The sequence below is a fragment of the Euleptes europaea genome, chromosome 4 (assembly GCF_029931775.1).
Source record: "Euleptes europaea isolate rEulEur1 chromosome 4, rEulEur1.hap1, whole genome shotgun sequence".
Taxonomy (NCBI): Eukaryota; Metazoa; Chordata; class Lepidosauria; order Squamata; family Sphaerodactylidae; genus Euleptes; species Euleptes europaea.
In genome coordinates, this window is record NC_079315.1 from 106,269,224 (window position 1) to 106,284,273 (window position 15,050).

At 45.9% G+C, this 15,050-nt stretch overlaps 1 protein-coding gene across 1 annotated transcript in view; it reads left to right on the forward strand.

Moving 5' to 3' along the window:
* The first annotated feature begins 13,824 nt into the window (after positions 1 to 13,824).
* ADAMTS12 (ADAM metallopeptidase with thrombospondin type 1 motif 12) overlaps positions 13,825 to 15,050 on the forward strand; it is a 207,670-nt gene continuing 206,444 nt past the window's right edge. The window contains exon 1 of the mRNA XM_056849064.1: positions 13,825 to 13,967. Coding sequence (XP_056705042.1) covers positions 13,841 to 13,967 — 127 coding nt within the window. The 5' untranslated portion in view covers positions 13,825 to 13,840. The remainder of the gene's footprint in view (positions 13,968 to 15,050) is intronic.

Sequence of the window (15,050 nt, forward strand, 5' to 3'; positions counted from 1 at the left end):
TTAGTAGACGCCATCCCTGCTGGCTCCATCAGATCTATTTTGGAATCTCCAGGACTGCAGCCCCAAACTGCAAAACCAAATAAGAAAAGCATCCCTGCTCTTTAAAAACTTTTATTCTCAGTCTTCCAGGATGAGAGCAGTGACACATGGATTTACTCACCCACCTCTAATTTCATTAATTATGAAGCTGCCTTCATGCATTTAATTAGAAGAGACCCAGATTACTTTTGGTGGCTCTACATGATTACATAAGTGAATAATTTATTTGCACATTCTTGCGACCGATGGCAAGTGGTTGAATGTGCCTCTGATTTGCAAGCATTCCTTATAGGTTGAGCTCCTATACAAACATAGCATGTGTGTTTTTTAGTGTCGAAGAATCTGAGAACAGCGTGGAATGAATACGTTGATCTGTTTGTTGAATGTAAGCTTCCCCAGATGAGAAAACACTGCTTGCCCTTTCAGAGCTATCCATCAAAACTCCTCCACCACACAGACACAAGTAAGGGTACAGCGGGTGGAAGAATTGTCAGGAAATGGCATGGAAGATCACCTCCCAGCATTATGTAGTGGTTAAGAGCAGTGGTTTGGAGCCATGGACTCTGATCTGGAGAACCAGGTTGGTTTCCCCACTCCTAGTACACACGAAGCCAGCTGGGTGACCTGGGGCCAGTCACAGCTCTCTTACATCCAGCTCACCTGATTAGCCTCCGCCGCTCATGTGGAGGAGGTGGGGAATCAAACCTGGTTCTCCAGATCAGAGTCCACCACTCCAAACCACCACTCTTAACCACTACACCCAAGCTAGCTACACTCTTCCCAAACCCTTCTTGCCCTGATGCCCTCACCTGGAAAAAAGGTTAGATTCAAGTCCCGTAGCACCTTAGAGACTAACAAGAGATCCAGGATATAAGCTTTTCAGAGTCAAAGCTCCCTTCGTCTGTCAGAGCAGGTGGTAACCAGGGAAAGAGGGGGCTTTCAGTGGCGGCCCCTCACTTTTGGAATACCCTACCCAACGAGGCTCACTGGGTGTCTACCTTACCTTTTTATGTACCAGGCAAAAACATTTCTTTTCCCTAGGCTTTTAACTGAGGGGTTCCATCTTTTTTTTAAAAAGCTTTTTTAATGGTCTATTTCTACCCAGAAGACTAGTTTATAGGTATTAGTTTAGGCTGTGGAAACCATATCTGATGCTGTTTTTCAGCCCCCTGGATTGTTGTAATGTAGATAATTCTTACATTGTCATTTTTTTTATGATTGCATTGCACTGTTTTTTACTTTGTAAACCAGCTTGAGCAGGTCTCTGGATAGACGGCACGTGGTGTTGGAACGTGCCATCAAGTCACAGCCAACTCATGTTGACCCCATAGGGTTTTCAAGGCAAGAGACGTTCAGAGGTGGTTTGCCATTGCCTGCCTCTGTGTTGTGACTCTGGAATTTCTTAGTGGTCTCCCATCCAAGTACTAACCAGGGCTGACCCTGCTTAGCTTCCAAGACATTACAAGATAGGACTATCCTGGCCTATCCAGGTCAGGGCACAGAAAGCGTTGCTCTCAATAATAAATCAGTTAAGTGATGAAGATTGTCCACAGCCCTGCCCCTTCCCACAATGCAACATGAAAAAATACACTGGGAGAGTTCATGGTGCGTCTTCCACATAAATTGCTGTCCAGGTCAGCTCAACACTGCTGTCTCCAGGTTGAAAACTGGTGGTTGAAGTTCACAGTATTTGCAAGCCTAAAGACACATAATGAACTGTACGGATGTTATTAATGCAATATACAGCAAAGTAGAGTATTAAAGGAAGGTTACCTGAGGCCTTTAATTTTATTCCATTTGCCTTTTCAAAAGTAGGATCCAACACAAATGCTCTGTGAAAAGAGAAGGGTAAAATCCTCCAGCAATTTTCCAGAGTAATAACTGTCCTAAACAGAAACATCAGGCTACACAAAGCTGAGTGATTTCTTTATTAAATACAATGGTGTGTGCAAGATAAGTCTTTTTTAAAATCACTTTTGTGCCCCCCCCTCCCCAATCAACTGTACAGACAATCTTCCTACTCCATACCTAAGTGTATTCAAGTAGAAAATATCTGCTTGGCCCATTACTGCAATCATAATAAACAGCTTTTCTTCATTTGACAAGGTCTGCAAAGGAAACAAAACACGGCAGGGGTGTTCCAGAACAAAATTTATCATTTTCAACACACATCGATCAGAGGCGATTTAGAAAATGAATTGGGGACCGGAGATGGGGGGGAAAGAGAGTAAACTGGATTTGATCCCCAGCGCAATTTCAGCCAAGTGCAGTGTCTACAAACAGGATGAATTTCTGCAGTTCGTTTTAGGACTGCTCCAGATGATGAGAAGATTTTATTCTTCCTGCTCAAGCTTCACAAGCTTGGTACATCAGAACACCTCTGTCCTTAGCATTTGGCTTACACAGCCAGGCTGTTTCTGTGGCTCAGTAGCAGAGCATCTGCTTGGCATGCAGAAGGTCCCAGGTTCAATCCCCGGCATCTCCAGTGAGAAGTGTCAGGAAGTAGGTGGGGCTGAGGTAGGTGTGGCTGAGAGAGTGTGACTAGCCCAAGGTCACCCAGCTGGCTTCATATGTAGGAGAGGGGAAATAAATCCAGTTCACCAGATTAGCTCCCGCAGCTCAAGTGGAGGAGTGGGGAATCAAACCTGGTTCTCCAGATCAGAGTCCACCGCTCCAAACCACCGCTCTTAACCTCTACACCACGCTGGCTCCCCTCTCTGCCTTTACAGAGGTTGCACATAAAGAGGTTGCATAGAGAAAAGAGCAAAAAATATTACGGTGAGTATTCCGAGCCCTTAAAGCAGGTATCAGTCCAGGTTTTGGCTGTAGACCAAAGGCAGGCTTGGCTGCTTAGCACGATCTCCTCTTGACGAGGGACAGATGGTTCCCACTTGTTCTCAGGTAAGGGACCTGACAGGTGTCCAAATATATCACTAGAACCTTTGGTGCCTTACTGAAGGGCTTCAGAGATTGTGAAGACCACATCAGTGCTGCTTGTCAAAAGAATGAACTCCATTATGGGTAAAGCCTGGGAAAAGAGTATCCTGTGAGCAGATGGTGTGACTCTTAGGTAACCCCATTCCCTCACCATACGGCTGCAACATGTGTACTGGCAGATACATGATGTTCTGAAGAGTACACAGGACCAGTTTAGGGTAGCTAAACCTAGATCCTCACAGGGACTTCTCTTTAAGAGCTGTAGAGATGAGGAAGTTTCTTCAAGTGCTGCTTTCCCCATGACTTTGTGATAGGAAAAGTCAACTTCTCCCTTCCAGGCAATACTTAGAAGATGCTGGCAATCATTTGTTGGCATTTGGGTTCACAGAATCATAGAGTTGGAAGGGACCACCAGGGTCATTTAGTCCAACCCCCTGCACAATGCCATCTTTGGGTTGCCATCTTTCATGTTTTTTTTGACAGAGCTCCTGTACCAGTCTCCATAATTGGCATTCAACAGATGGGAGCACTTCACATAACAACATCTTGACACTGGAGAAAAGCTGCACCTCTTGACTTTCTGCCTGATACAGAACCTCTGTTAATGGCCCTGTAACAAGCAGAAATTAAGCCGGTGCAGCTTCCTATCCCCAGATCTCCAAGCTGCAAAAGGTGTACCTGTTGATATTTTTGTTCCGGACCAGTTATGCATTGATAGAAACTCTGCGCCTGTAATGGCTGCATGGTAGGCCAAAATTCAACAGATGCAGCTTTTCATGGCATGTAGATATGATCTATAAGAGGGAGACAAAGAGAGTTTGGACCACCATCTCGTGGAAGGCTTCAGATAACAGAGACACATGTGTCACTTGGAAAAGAGAGCTATTTATGAACCTCTTGGCTTCAGTTTCAAAGGCGGAGAAAGGGGGGGCACATGAACAAGTACAAGGTATGATGCTACATTGTACTGAACCAGATGATAGTTGTATCAAGGTCAGTGCTCTGACCGGCAGAGGCTCTCCAGGATCCTAGGTGAAGGTCTCCAAGTTCACTTGCTACATATTTCTTTTAAGCTAGAGATGCCAGGGTTTGAACCTGGGACCTTCTACATGAAAAGTGTATCTGGGGAGAGGAGATTTGGCTAGGAGATTTGGGGGGGGGGAGAGAAACAGGAGCAATAATGAGAAAGACAGAGCCTTGTTCCTAGGAGCCATATGCCTTTTGTGCAAAAAGAGGTTCAGAAGGTGGAAAAGTGCCATCAAGACATCTGACTTAGGGTGACCCCGTAGGGGTTTCAAGGCAAGAGACGTTCAGAGGTGGTTTGCCATCGCCTGCCTCCGCATCATGACTCTGGAATTCCTTCAATTCAAAACAGATAAAAGGAAGTATTTTTTCACACAGGCGCATAGTTAAATTATGGAACTCCCTGCCCTGCCTCCAAATGTGGTGATGGCTGCCAACTTGGAAGGCTTTAAGAGGGGAGTGGACATGTTCATGGAGGAGAGGGCCTATTCATGGCTATTAGTCAAAATGGATACTAGTCATGATGCATACCTATTCTCTCCAGGATCAGAGGAGCATGCCTATTATATTAGGTGCTGTGGAACACAGGCAGGATGGTGCTGCTGCAGTCGGCTTGTTTGGGGGCTTCCTAGAAGCACCTGGTTGGCTACTGTGTGAACAGACTGCTGGACTTGATGGACCTTGGTCTGATCCAGCAGGGCTTTTCTTATGTTCTTATGTCCTTGGAGGTCGCCCATCCAAATACTTGCCAGGTCCGACCCTGCTTAGCTTCTGAGATTTAATGAGATCAGAGCTATGCAAAAAGAAAAGGCAACTGAGAGAGGATGTGGTGGAAGCTTGTAAAATCATGAGCGACACAGAAGGAGAACAAACAGGGAAAGAACCATTAACGCTCTTTCAAAATACATCACTTTGGGGTGATCCACTGGGGAAATCCATTGTAAGCAGCAGGGAGCATCAAGCAACTAAGGAAAGACTGCAGTGTAAACAGAAACACCTACAAACAGCTGTCTTGGGTTAAGTTTTAAATAGACTCCAGCTGCTTGTTAAAACATGCTGAGGAAAGGTCAATAGCAGTGGGGGCAGGACTCTTATCAGCCTGTGGGACTTTCTGTACTCAGAGCTGTGTTGTCCTAAAGCCATTTGTTTAAACACTTAAGCCATTAAAGAGATCCAGGACATGTCAAGTATTATAAATGGCTTATGGCAGCAGCCCCTGTATGCCTGCATGTATCTTGCTTTAGGGCTCCCTCTTACTGGGGGTGGGGTGGCCCTTCCACAGCAAGCTTTTGCACAAGGCGAGTTCACTTGAGAGGCAAGGACAGTTATTATGCCTCTTGTAATAGACTGTTTAGAAATAAATGGATAGGATGGACACAGAGGAAACAAACACACACTGGCCGGCAGCCAATACACCAGTTCCCTCTAGCACCCAGAGATCCCCTCTGCTCTACTATTAGGGTTACCTCCAGGTACTAGCGGGAGATCTCCAGGTACTAGCGGGAGATTTCCCGCTATTACAACTGATCTCCACCCAATAGAGATCAGTTCCCCTGGAGAAATTGGCCGCTTTGGCAAATGGATTCTACGGCATTGAAGTCCCTCCCCAAACCCTGCCCTCCTTAAGCTCTGCCCCCCAAATCTCCCACCGATGGGTGAAGAGGGACCTGGCAACCCTATCTACAATACTGAAGAAGTAGGGGTTCTGTTTTACTACACCGTGGTGTAGTGGTTAAGAGCAGTGGTTTGGAGCCGTGGGCTCTGATCTGGAGAACCGGGTTGGTTTCCCCACTCCTCCACATGAAGCCAGCTGGGTGGCCTTGGGCTAGTCACAGCTCTTAGAGCTCTCTCAGCCCCACCTACCTCACAGGGTGTCTGTTGTGGGGAGGGGAAGGTGATTATAAGCTGGTTTGATTCTCCCTTAAGTGGTAGAGAAAGTTGGCATATTAAAAACCAACTCTTCCTCTTCTTCTGCAAGGATCACCTAACTCCACTACATAAAGCACCAAAAGCATTTTTCCTTCTAGTAATTGCAAGTAGCGGTTTATTGCACACACAAATTGCTCCGTGCTGCTAAACTAATCACAACAGTTTTCTTTAAAAAACAAACAAAAAAACCCTTAAAAATATGGGGGGGGGGGGAATGGGAACCAGCTCAGGTGGGAAGGATCTACTAAGCATCTGCCCTTCCTAGGGATGTCAACAGCCTGGAGTGTAACATGTCCTATCTCATTAGCAGTGGTTAATTACTTCTGTGAAAAACTTCAGCTGCTCATTTCCAGACCTTAAGCTTCTATTAAAGGGATGGGACACTTTCCCCCTCCAGGCTATTAGAAATCCTAGCCCCTCCCCTTTTCAAAATACTTGCAAAACCCTGTGTGTGTTAGAGAAATGAATGGAAGTAGGGTTGCCAACCTCCAGGTAGTAGCTGGCGATCTGCTATTACAACTTATCTCCAGCCGATAGAGACCAGTTCGCCTGGAGAAAATGGCCGCTTTAGCAATTGGACTCTATGGCATTGAAGCCCCTCCCCTCCCCAAACTCTACCCTCCTCGGGCTCCGCCCCAAAAATCTCCCGCTGGTGGCCAAGAGGGACCTGGCAACCCTAAATGGAAGGGCTCTTGGCTTTTAAGTCATTCCTGAAGGTCTGTTCAGCTGTCAAGGCTTCTCAAAGCATGGACTGGAGCTTTGTACTGTTGCCAATGCTGGGTTGTGAAATCCTGAAGATTTGGCGGTGGAGCCTGAACAGTGTGGGGTTTGGGGAAAGGAGGAACCTCTCAGCAGGGTACAATACAGTACAGTCGACCTTCCAAAGCAGACATTTTCTCCAGGTGGAAATAATCTCTTGTCATCTGGAGATCAGCTGTAATTCTGGGAGATCCCCAGCCCGCACCTGGAGGTAAGCAACCCTTGTGCTTTGGATTAGCAGCTATGGACGAGAGGGGAGCCTTTGCCCCCTTATCTAGATAAAGAAGGGTTGCCAACAGTCTGGAGAAAAAACCTCTTGCCCTTTTAATGTGTGGAAATGGGCCAGTGAAGCTTTTCATGGCATAGAGGTAAATGACATCCCCTGGTAATAACATCCCATTATGCTTTAGTTAAAGGGATAGGACATTTTTTTCCTCCAGGCTGTTGGCAGCCCTAACGCTGAATGGCCGGTCTGGTCCTAAGATGCTTATTTCTGGATTGGTGTCCTTTACCTTTCCTTTGGTGTCATGCCATTAAAGTGAAACCTTTTTGAATCTGCAGGCACCTTTGGGAACTCTGGTGAGCACATGCACACAATGGTTGCGGCAGGAGGTGGAACCACACACACACAGAGGAAGTCTAAGTGCATGGGAGAAGAGAGATGATTTTTAAAAATACACCCAGGGAACAGGAGTGTGAGAGAGAATAAAACCAACACTGTGGTGGTATCTGTTACCGAAACAATGTTTATTTAATCTAATTAGATCTATAATATAATTAGATCTATAGTGGCGGATCAGAAGGCCGGCTAGGCAAATGACCTAAATTGCCCCCACCCACTTGCTAATTTTTTTTTAGCAGGCACCAGGAAAGGTGTCGGCAGGTGCTGTGGCATCCAGGGGCACCACTCGGGCTGCCAGCCTCCAGGTACTAGCTGGAGATCTTCTGCTGTTACAACTGATCTCCAGCCGATAGAGATCAGTTCACCTGGAGAAAATGGCTGCTTTTGGCAGTTGGACTCTATGGCAATGACGTCCCTCCTCTCCTCCAACCCTGCCCTCCACAGGCTCCGCCCCAAAAACCTCCTGCCTGTAGTGAAGAGGGACCTCGCAACCCTACCGGCTGGAGATCTCCTGCTGCTGCAACCCTAGGCACCACATTGGGGACCCCTGCTGTAGAGGATATATTGTTTTGGGTTATCATGTTTCAGAAAAAGTCAACATAAAAGTTTACACATAACTCATAAATGTCAAGCCCTGTCCTGTTTCTTTCCAAGCTGGGACTGTCAGCCTTCCTCAACAGTAAAAGCCTGGATAGTGAGGTTTGAGTGCCATCAACAAGAGCTTGAAGCAAGGAACAGAGACACAGACCTACACCTTGTGGACCAGTTGATTGAGCAAGCTTCCTCGCCCAAACCAAGCCTTAAATAGGCTGAGAGGACAGCCACTCCACCTGCTCTGGGAGCAGCACCTGGGACGCATCTTGCCAGGCTTACCTGTGGCCAGAATCCTGAAAAGGAATACATCCACCATGTTCAGACCCAGGAAGCAAAGCATAGGCTGCCAGTAGGGTTTTCAGCTCCGGGTTGGGAAATACCTGGAGATTTTGGAGGGTGGAGCCTGAGGGAGGCGGGGTTTGGAGAGGGGAGGGACCTCAGTGCCATAGAGTCCAATTGCCAGAGCAGCCATTTTCTCCAGGGGAACTGATTTCTATCAGTTGTAATAGTGGGAGATCTCCAGCCACCACCTGGAGGTTCAACAAAATACAAAGCTGTGTATACAAAATACACACAAAATACAAAGTAGGACAAATTCCAGTGTATAATATAATGTCACAGTTACAATAGTTAATAATCCAATTATATTTATTTATTTATTTATTATTTCCATTTGTTACCCTGCTCTTCCCGGCCAAAGCCAGGCTCAGAGCAGCTATATTTCTATCTATACACCAACTAAAGTAACTATAGCAGCTACATAATACATGAACTTAACAGGAGATAATAAAGCAGATAGACAGAAAACGGGAAAAGGAGAAAGTCCTAGTGTATGAATCAGAAAAGTTCCTAATGAGGATAGAAATCCTTTCTTCTTTCCTTTTGTGTAGGAGACTTCAAGAAGATAGCAAGTGTTCCAACTGGAGGCGTTGGTAAGTATAAATACAGCCTGGGTAGTTGAATAAATCTTTCCTTGTTTTTCTTTGCAGGAAAGTAAGAAGGGAAAGAAGGAGACGACCTGGCAGCCTCATTAAGTCGTTCCGCATTGCTCCACAGAGCTAGGCTTTTCCAGTCCTCAAAAATTACCATCTCATTCTTGGTGCATTTTGTGAGTAGTGTCCTATCATTATCTTGCTCAGGAGGATGAGCAGGCACGAGCCCTCTGCCGCTCCTGCTGGGCAGAGGCAGATTCTGGTGGGATGGAGGGCTGGGTCCTTGACTGGCACTTAGGACCTGGTGGGGGGAGTGGAAAGTTCTGGCAGAGCAGCTCCTTCCGCAGGCTCCTCAGGTACCAGTTCTGGATGGGCCGGGGCCTCTGCCCCATAGGAGTCTTGCGAAGTTTCCAGCTCTCCTCCAGGCCGTGTCTCTGGCTCCTCAGAAACTTCCCAGTCAGAGTCCAGAGCCAGCTCAGTGGTGTCATGATAATCCCTAAATAAAACTGGTTGCAGTTATTAAAGAATCACTGGGCGAAAACGCACAGTCGCTTTAGCCTCCTTCATTCCCTGTTTCAGCCAGGATTCAGCCAGGATCAAACGCACGTTTGGCGAAACGCATGTGTTTGATCCTGGCTGAATCCTGGCTGAAACAGGGAATAAAGGAGGCTAAAGCGACCGTGCGTTTTCACCCACTGAGTTGGTTTGATGGGATCCCACTCTTTCTCAGTGCAGAGAGACAGCAGAATTACCAGTTCTCAGAGGTATGCCTGATAAATAGGGTTGCCAGATCCCTCTTTGCCACCAGCAGGAGATTTTTGGGGTAGAGCCTGAGGAGGGCGGGGTTTGGGGAGGGGAGGGACTTCAATGCCATAGAGTCCTATTACCAAAACAGACATTTTCTCCAGGGGAACTGATCTCTGTCGGCTGGAGATCAGTTGTAATAGCAGGGGATCTCCAGCTAGTACCCTGAGGTTAGCAACCCTGCTGATAAAGTGACGCATTAAAAAAATGGGTACTGGGTAGCTCTGAAGTTCTTGCTATTGAATATTCTGAATGTAAGAACTAGATGTTCCTCAATGTCATTTTGCGGGGTGGGGGGGGGGGGAGACGTGCCTTGCTTATCAAGAGTTTAGGAAGAAATCTGAGTAAATTCTCATAATGTTTAGCTACTCACACATATCCCATTTATAGGCTGTGCAGTGGGTGTTTTTTGTTTTGTTTTTTACTGTCAAATGAATTGCGTGGAAAAACTCAGTTTTCAACATGGACTGTTTCTGCCCAGAGGGATTGCTCCAACTTGGCGTCCTGACAGCTGAATGTCAGCAGTTGTGTTTTCAGGAACATCCATATGATGTTGTTCTTCTTCCATGTATTCCTCCTGCTTTGTTGAGATATTTCCCAAATCTTTTTGGGAAAGACTGCAGCCAAAGCACTTCTGGATATTGTGCAGATGAGAAGCTGTGCATTTTTTACAAGTCCTGCCCACATTGGGGCCATTTCCCTTAGTTTAGTCCCTGTGGCAGCAATTTTCCCACCACCACTGCAGAGCTTTTTTTGAGGATTTAAAAAAGCTTGTAATATCTATATAGTGATAATGTTGTAATATCTATTGTAGCAATCTACTAGTCCCAAGCTTTCCTTTTAAAAAAAAAGCAAATCCCTAGCCCTTTTGTCTGTGGAGTTATAAGGGGAAATGTACTGGCTGTACATTCCTCATACCTAGAGATCTGGAGAGAAAATTGACCTAACCATTTAACAGAGGGTTGAGATGGTATTATTTGCCAGCTGATGTAACTTACCTCCTCGCCATGAAAAACTTCATCAGGCCATTTACACACGTTAAGCCTCTACTCAAGGGACAGGACTTTTTTTTTTCTTGGTAACCCTATTTATAATTCTGTCAAAGATAGGACATTTTGGAGGACTTTCATTCATAGGGTCGCCATGAGTCGGAAGCGACTTGACGGCACTTAACACACACACATTTATAATTCTACTTAGAAAACTGCTAGAGACTTACTTAAAAATGAAATTTGGGAACTAGTACATTTTTACAACTGATTGTTACGTGTTAGTTCTATATCCAGTAAAAAAAGGTAAAGGTAAAGGTCCCCTGTGCAAGCACCAGGTCATTCCTGACCCATGGGGTGACATCACATCCCGACGTTTCCTAGGCAGACTTTGTTTACGTGGTGGTTTGCCAGTGCCTTCCCCAGTCATCTTCCCTTTACCCCCGGCAAGCTGGGTCCTCATTTGACCGACCTCGGAAGGATGGAAGGCTGAGTCAACCTTGAGCCGGCTACCTGAAACCAACTTCCGTTGGGATCGAACTCAGGTCGTGAGCAGAGCTTGGACTACAGTACTGCAGCTTACCACTCTGCGCCACGGGGCTCTTCACTATACCCAGTACTGATTTTTAAAAACCCCTCCAGGTGTGTGTGTTGGGGGGGATGATATCTATAGAGGGCTGTGGCGAGAAAAGTGAGGGGGAAACTTCACTGTGGATGCTCCATTTTACTGGCAATACCTCTGCATTCACAGCCGCAAGGAGAGCTACACGGAGAATAATCTCCATGTGGAAGCAGCCCTGGTATCCCTCTTGTTTTTCTTTTAAAGATTAATACCAACAATTCTTTTGGGTATTCCTCCCATGACAATTCCCTGCTTCAACCACAATGACCGCCTGGTGGTCTTTCAGCCATTTCTTCTGGAAGCTACCGAGTTTGCTGTCAAATCCACAGCGTACTTGACAGCTGAGCTGTTAAAATTGTGAGGCACGCTCACCCAGCCGTCTTGCTTTGACTTATATTAAGACAGGAAACGCAACTCCCAAATGGCCCCAACAGTGTTCGGCAATGGGCGTAAGGAGTGACAGAAGGGATACTAAGAGGGCTGAGCCAGAAGCCGAGAGGAAAGGACAGCTGGAAAATTACGGCAGAGACAGAAAGGAGGGAAGATATGAGGGGAAAGGGCAGCTATTCCAACCGCCTGGAGAAAAAGAACATCATGCCCCTTTAATATAGTCTTAATGTGGGGTCATTTTTTTCTCCAGCCTGTTGACAACTCTAAGTACAACAGAAATGCAGGGAAAATACAGCAAGTTAAAAAAAAAAAAACCCTCATGTTGTAATGTAAATGTGCTAAGAATGTTAGTTACGTTCTGTTTTTATGTTATACACAGAGATATCAAAAGCCCCATATACAACTCCTCTCTCACCTATTTAAAGCCTCGGTGTGAATCCTGAACCTTGGCAAACACATTTCTGGATAAAATTCAAGACAGGGAGCTGCTAAAGACACAGGACCACTTGGGAGACCATTGCTGAGATGCTTGTAGTTTTTTCCCCCTATGGTTGTTGGCATGGCATTCGTTTTAATAACGGATCTCCCAAACAAAGAAGCTGAGAGCCGGAGTAGTGTAGTGGTTAAGAAAGCTGGTTTGGAGCGGTGGACTCTGATCTGGAGAACCAGGCTTGATTCCCCACCCCTCCACATGAGCGGTGGAGGCTAATCTGGTGAACTGGATTTGTTTCCCCACTCCTCCACATGAAGCCAGCTGGGTAACCTTGGGCTAGTCACAGCTCTCTTAGAACTCTCTCAGCCCCACCTATCTCACAGGATGTCTGTTGTGGGGAGGGGAAGGGAAGGTGATTGTAAGCTGGCTTGATTTTTCCTTAAGTGGTAGAGAAAGTTGGCATATAAAAACCAACTCTTCTTCTTCTTGTTAAGCTACTTCACTGAGTGAGATTGGCTGTTTTCGACAGAATCTGCACTCCTATACACACCTACCTGGGAGTAAGCCCCACTGAATACATGGGTCTTACATCTGAGTAGCTATGCATAGGTTCATGCAATGGCATTTCTGAGGGATGCTGTTCCAGATGCTGGAAAATGCGGGCGAAACGTGCAGGGAGATCAAGGTGACTTCTGACGGGCGGAACAGACATGCATAATCAAAAGGAAGTCCCAAAGCAGTCGGCAGGGGTGAAGGTGGGGAAACATCACTGCATGAAAGGCCAATGGCCTCCAAAACATACTATTGTCAACAGCCTTGCTCATGTCTTGAAAACTGAGGGCTGTGGGTTCCTTTACAGCACTGGTTCCCAACCAAAGGTTCATGGACCGCCAGGGGTCCACGAGAACTAAATTAAGGTCCGCGAAACAAAGTTATAAACCCATAATAAATTAATATTTTCAATTAAAAGTTCTCTATTATAAAAATATATTCAAATATTATTCTAAATTTAATGTTTAACTAACAGTTATGATTAAAGTTTATTTTCAAATTCTTGGAATTTTTATTTTGAACCTTGGGGGTCCCTGCACCGAACAAAAAAGTCCTAGTGGTCCCTGGTCAAAAAAAGGTTGGGAACCACTGCTTTACAGAGTGAATCCATCTCCTATTGGGTCTTCCTCTTTTCCTGCCACCTTCCACTTTTCCTAGCGCGACTGTCTTTTTCAGTGCCTCTCGTCTTCTCATAAATTCTCTAGAGCCCAAATAAGTTCCTGTTCTCAGGTTTATGGCATTTTGCAGAGGGGCACCGAAAGCCTTTCTCGCGCATGTTTTTCTTTTATTGTGGGACAGAAAGCAGAACGCATGCCAGGCGAGGCAGAAAGCTCTGTCGGTGTCCTGGGCGAAGAATCCGGATGCTTTTAACCAGCCTCTTCAGCTCCCCTCCAAGGTAGCTGACAGGGTTGGTTCTCAGAAGGTTCCTTGTTGTGCCTTGACAACAGGCGTCCTCTCATCTCTGTGTGCGTGAACAAGGGATTCCCTAGAAGCCACTTCCTCACTGCGCCCGACTTCCTCCCCCTCAAGAAATCAGACACCAGAACATCTAATCACTCCCCTTTTCAGGAAAAAAAAAAAGCCTCCCCTTGCCTTCGCCTCTCCTCTCTGTCTCTCTTTCTATGCATTAATCTTCACAGTGCTTTGGCCATGCAGCTATATGGTTTTCTTTCCAACTAAGCGCCTTTTTCCCCCCATAAACGCTGCAACCAAAACATGCCATGTGTCCAGAGAAACTGGGTGGCAACTGTTTCCTTTTGGGTCCACTTCTTTAATATCCTGGCGTTGTGCTATGGTAGAAATCCTCCACCGGGCCGTTTTTTCTTCCCTGACAAGAGGCAAGGTCAGTGGCTTCTCTTGTTTCCTTTTAAACATTTTTTTAAACAGCTGCGTTTTAACATAAGGCAACCCGGGAATCTTTCTCTCGCGTACCCTCTCTTGCTCTTGTGTATTAAAACAAAGGCACCATCTGCAAGGGAACCTATCCGAGACTTGTCTTTTGTGCAGTGCCTCTGCTTTATATTGGATTCAACTGCTTGCAATATTTAGCTTGTGTGTTGTTTTGTAACCTGTTTTGTTTCCCGGCCCACCGGATTTCTTGGTTAGGACGCACCGAGCTAGGACTCTTGAAATGCTGAAGCAGCCCCCAGCCTTTCGGGAGGCTTTAAAAATGTCCCACAAAAGATGAGGCTTCCCTCAGTTGCAAATGTCCTTGCAGTCAGCCAGCTTGGAACATTTAGTTGATGTTACGGAGGGAATTATGCTAATACTGATGCTTCTGGGTGGGCTCAGCTGCCATTCAGGTTGCAACTTGGTTAGGTTGCTTTGGTGGGTTTTGTTTTGAAAAAGGGACACGTTTGCACAACCGTTTTCTTTTTAGGCTAATGGCCCTTGCAAAACATTCTGCTTTTTGCCACCACCTCCCTTACCATTTTTTTTTTTTTTAAGGAACAATTTGAGGATACGTTTCTTTATTGGGGCAATCTATGTGCAAAAGAATGCACAGTATGTGACTCTACTGGGGAAAAACCCAGCAAGTTGAAGGGAAGGGCGCTGCAACCAAAGTTCAGTTCCAGAAAGAGACTGAATTCTGCAGCCTGTATAAATTATACAACCCAAGCATATTTCTCTGTGTTTTGCTTGCTTTTTCACCATCTGGTCTCCTTCTGTAACTCATGGGGAAGAACAAAGTGCCACCTTGTGACCACAAAGCATCTTATTCACCCACCACTCTGGTTTCTGAGGTTTTAAGAGGCATCGTTCGCACAGTTTCAAATCAATCTGGAGCCTTCACCAGGACTTCAAAAATAAGTTTCTAGTCCTGGTGAAGGCTCAAGATTGATTTGAAACTGTGTGAATGATGCCTCTTAAAACCTCAGAAACAAGAGTGGTGAGTTAATTGGATGAGTGGTGAGTTGTATTCTGC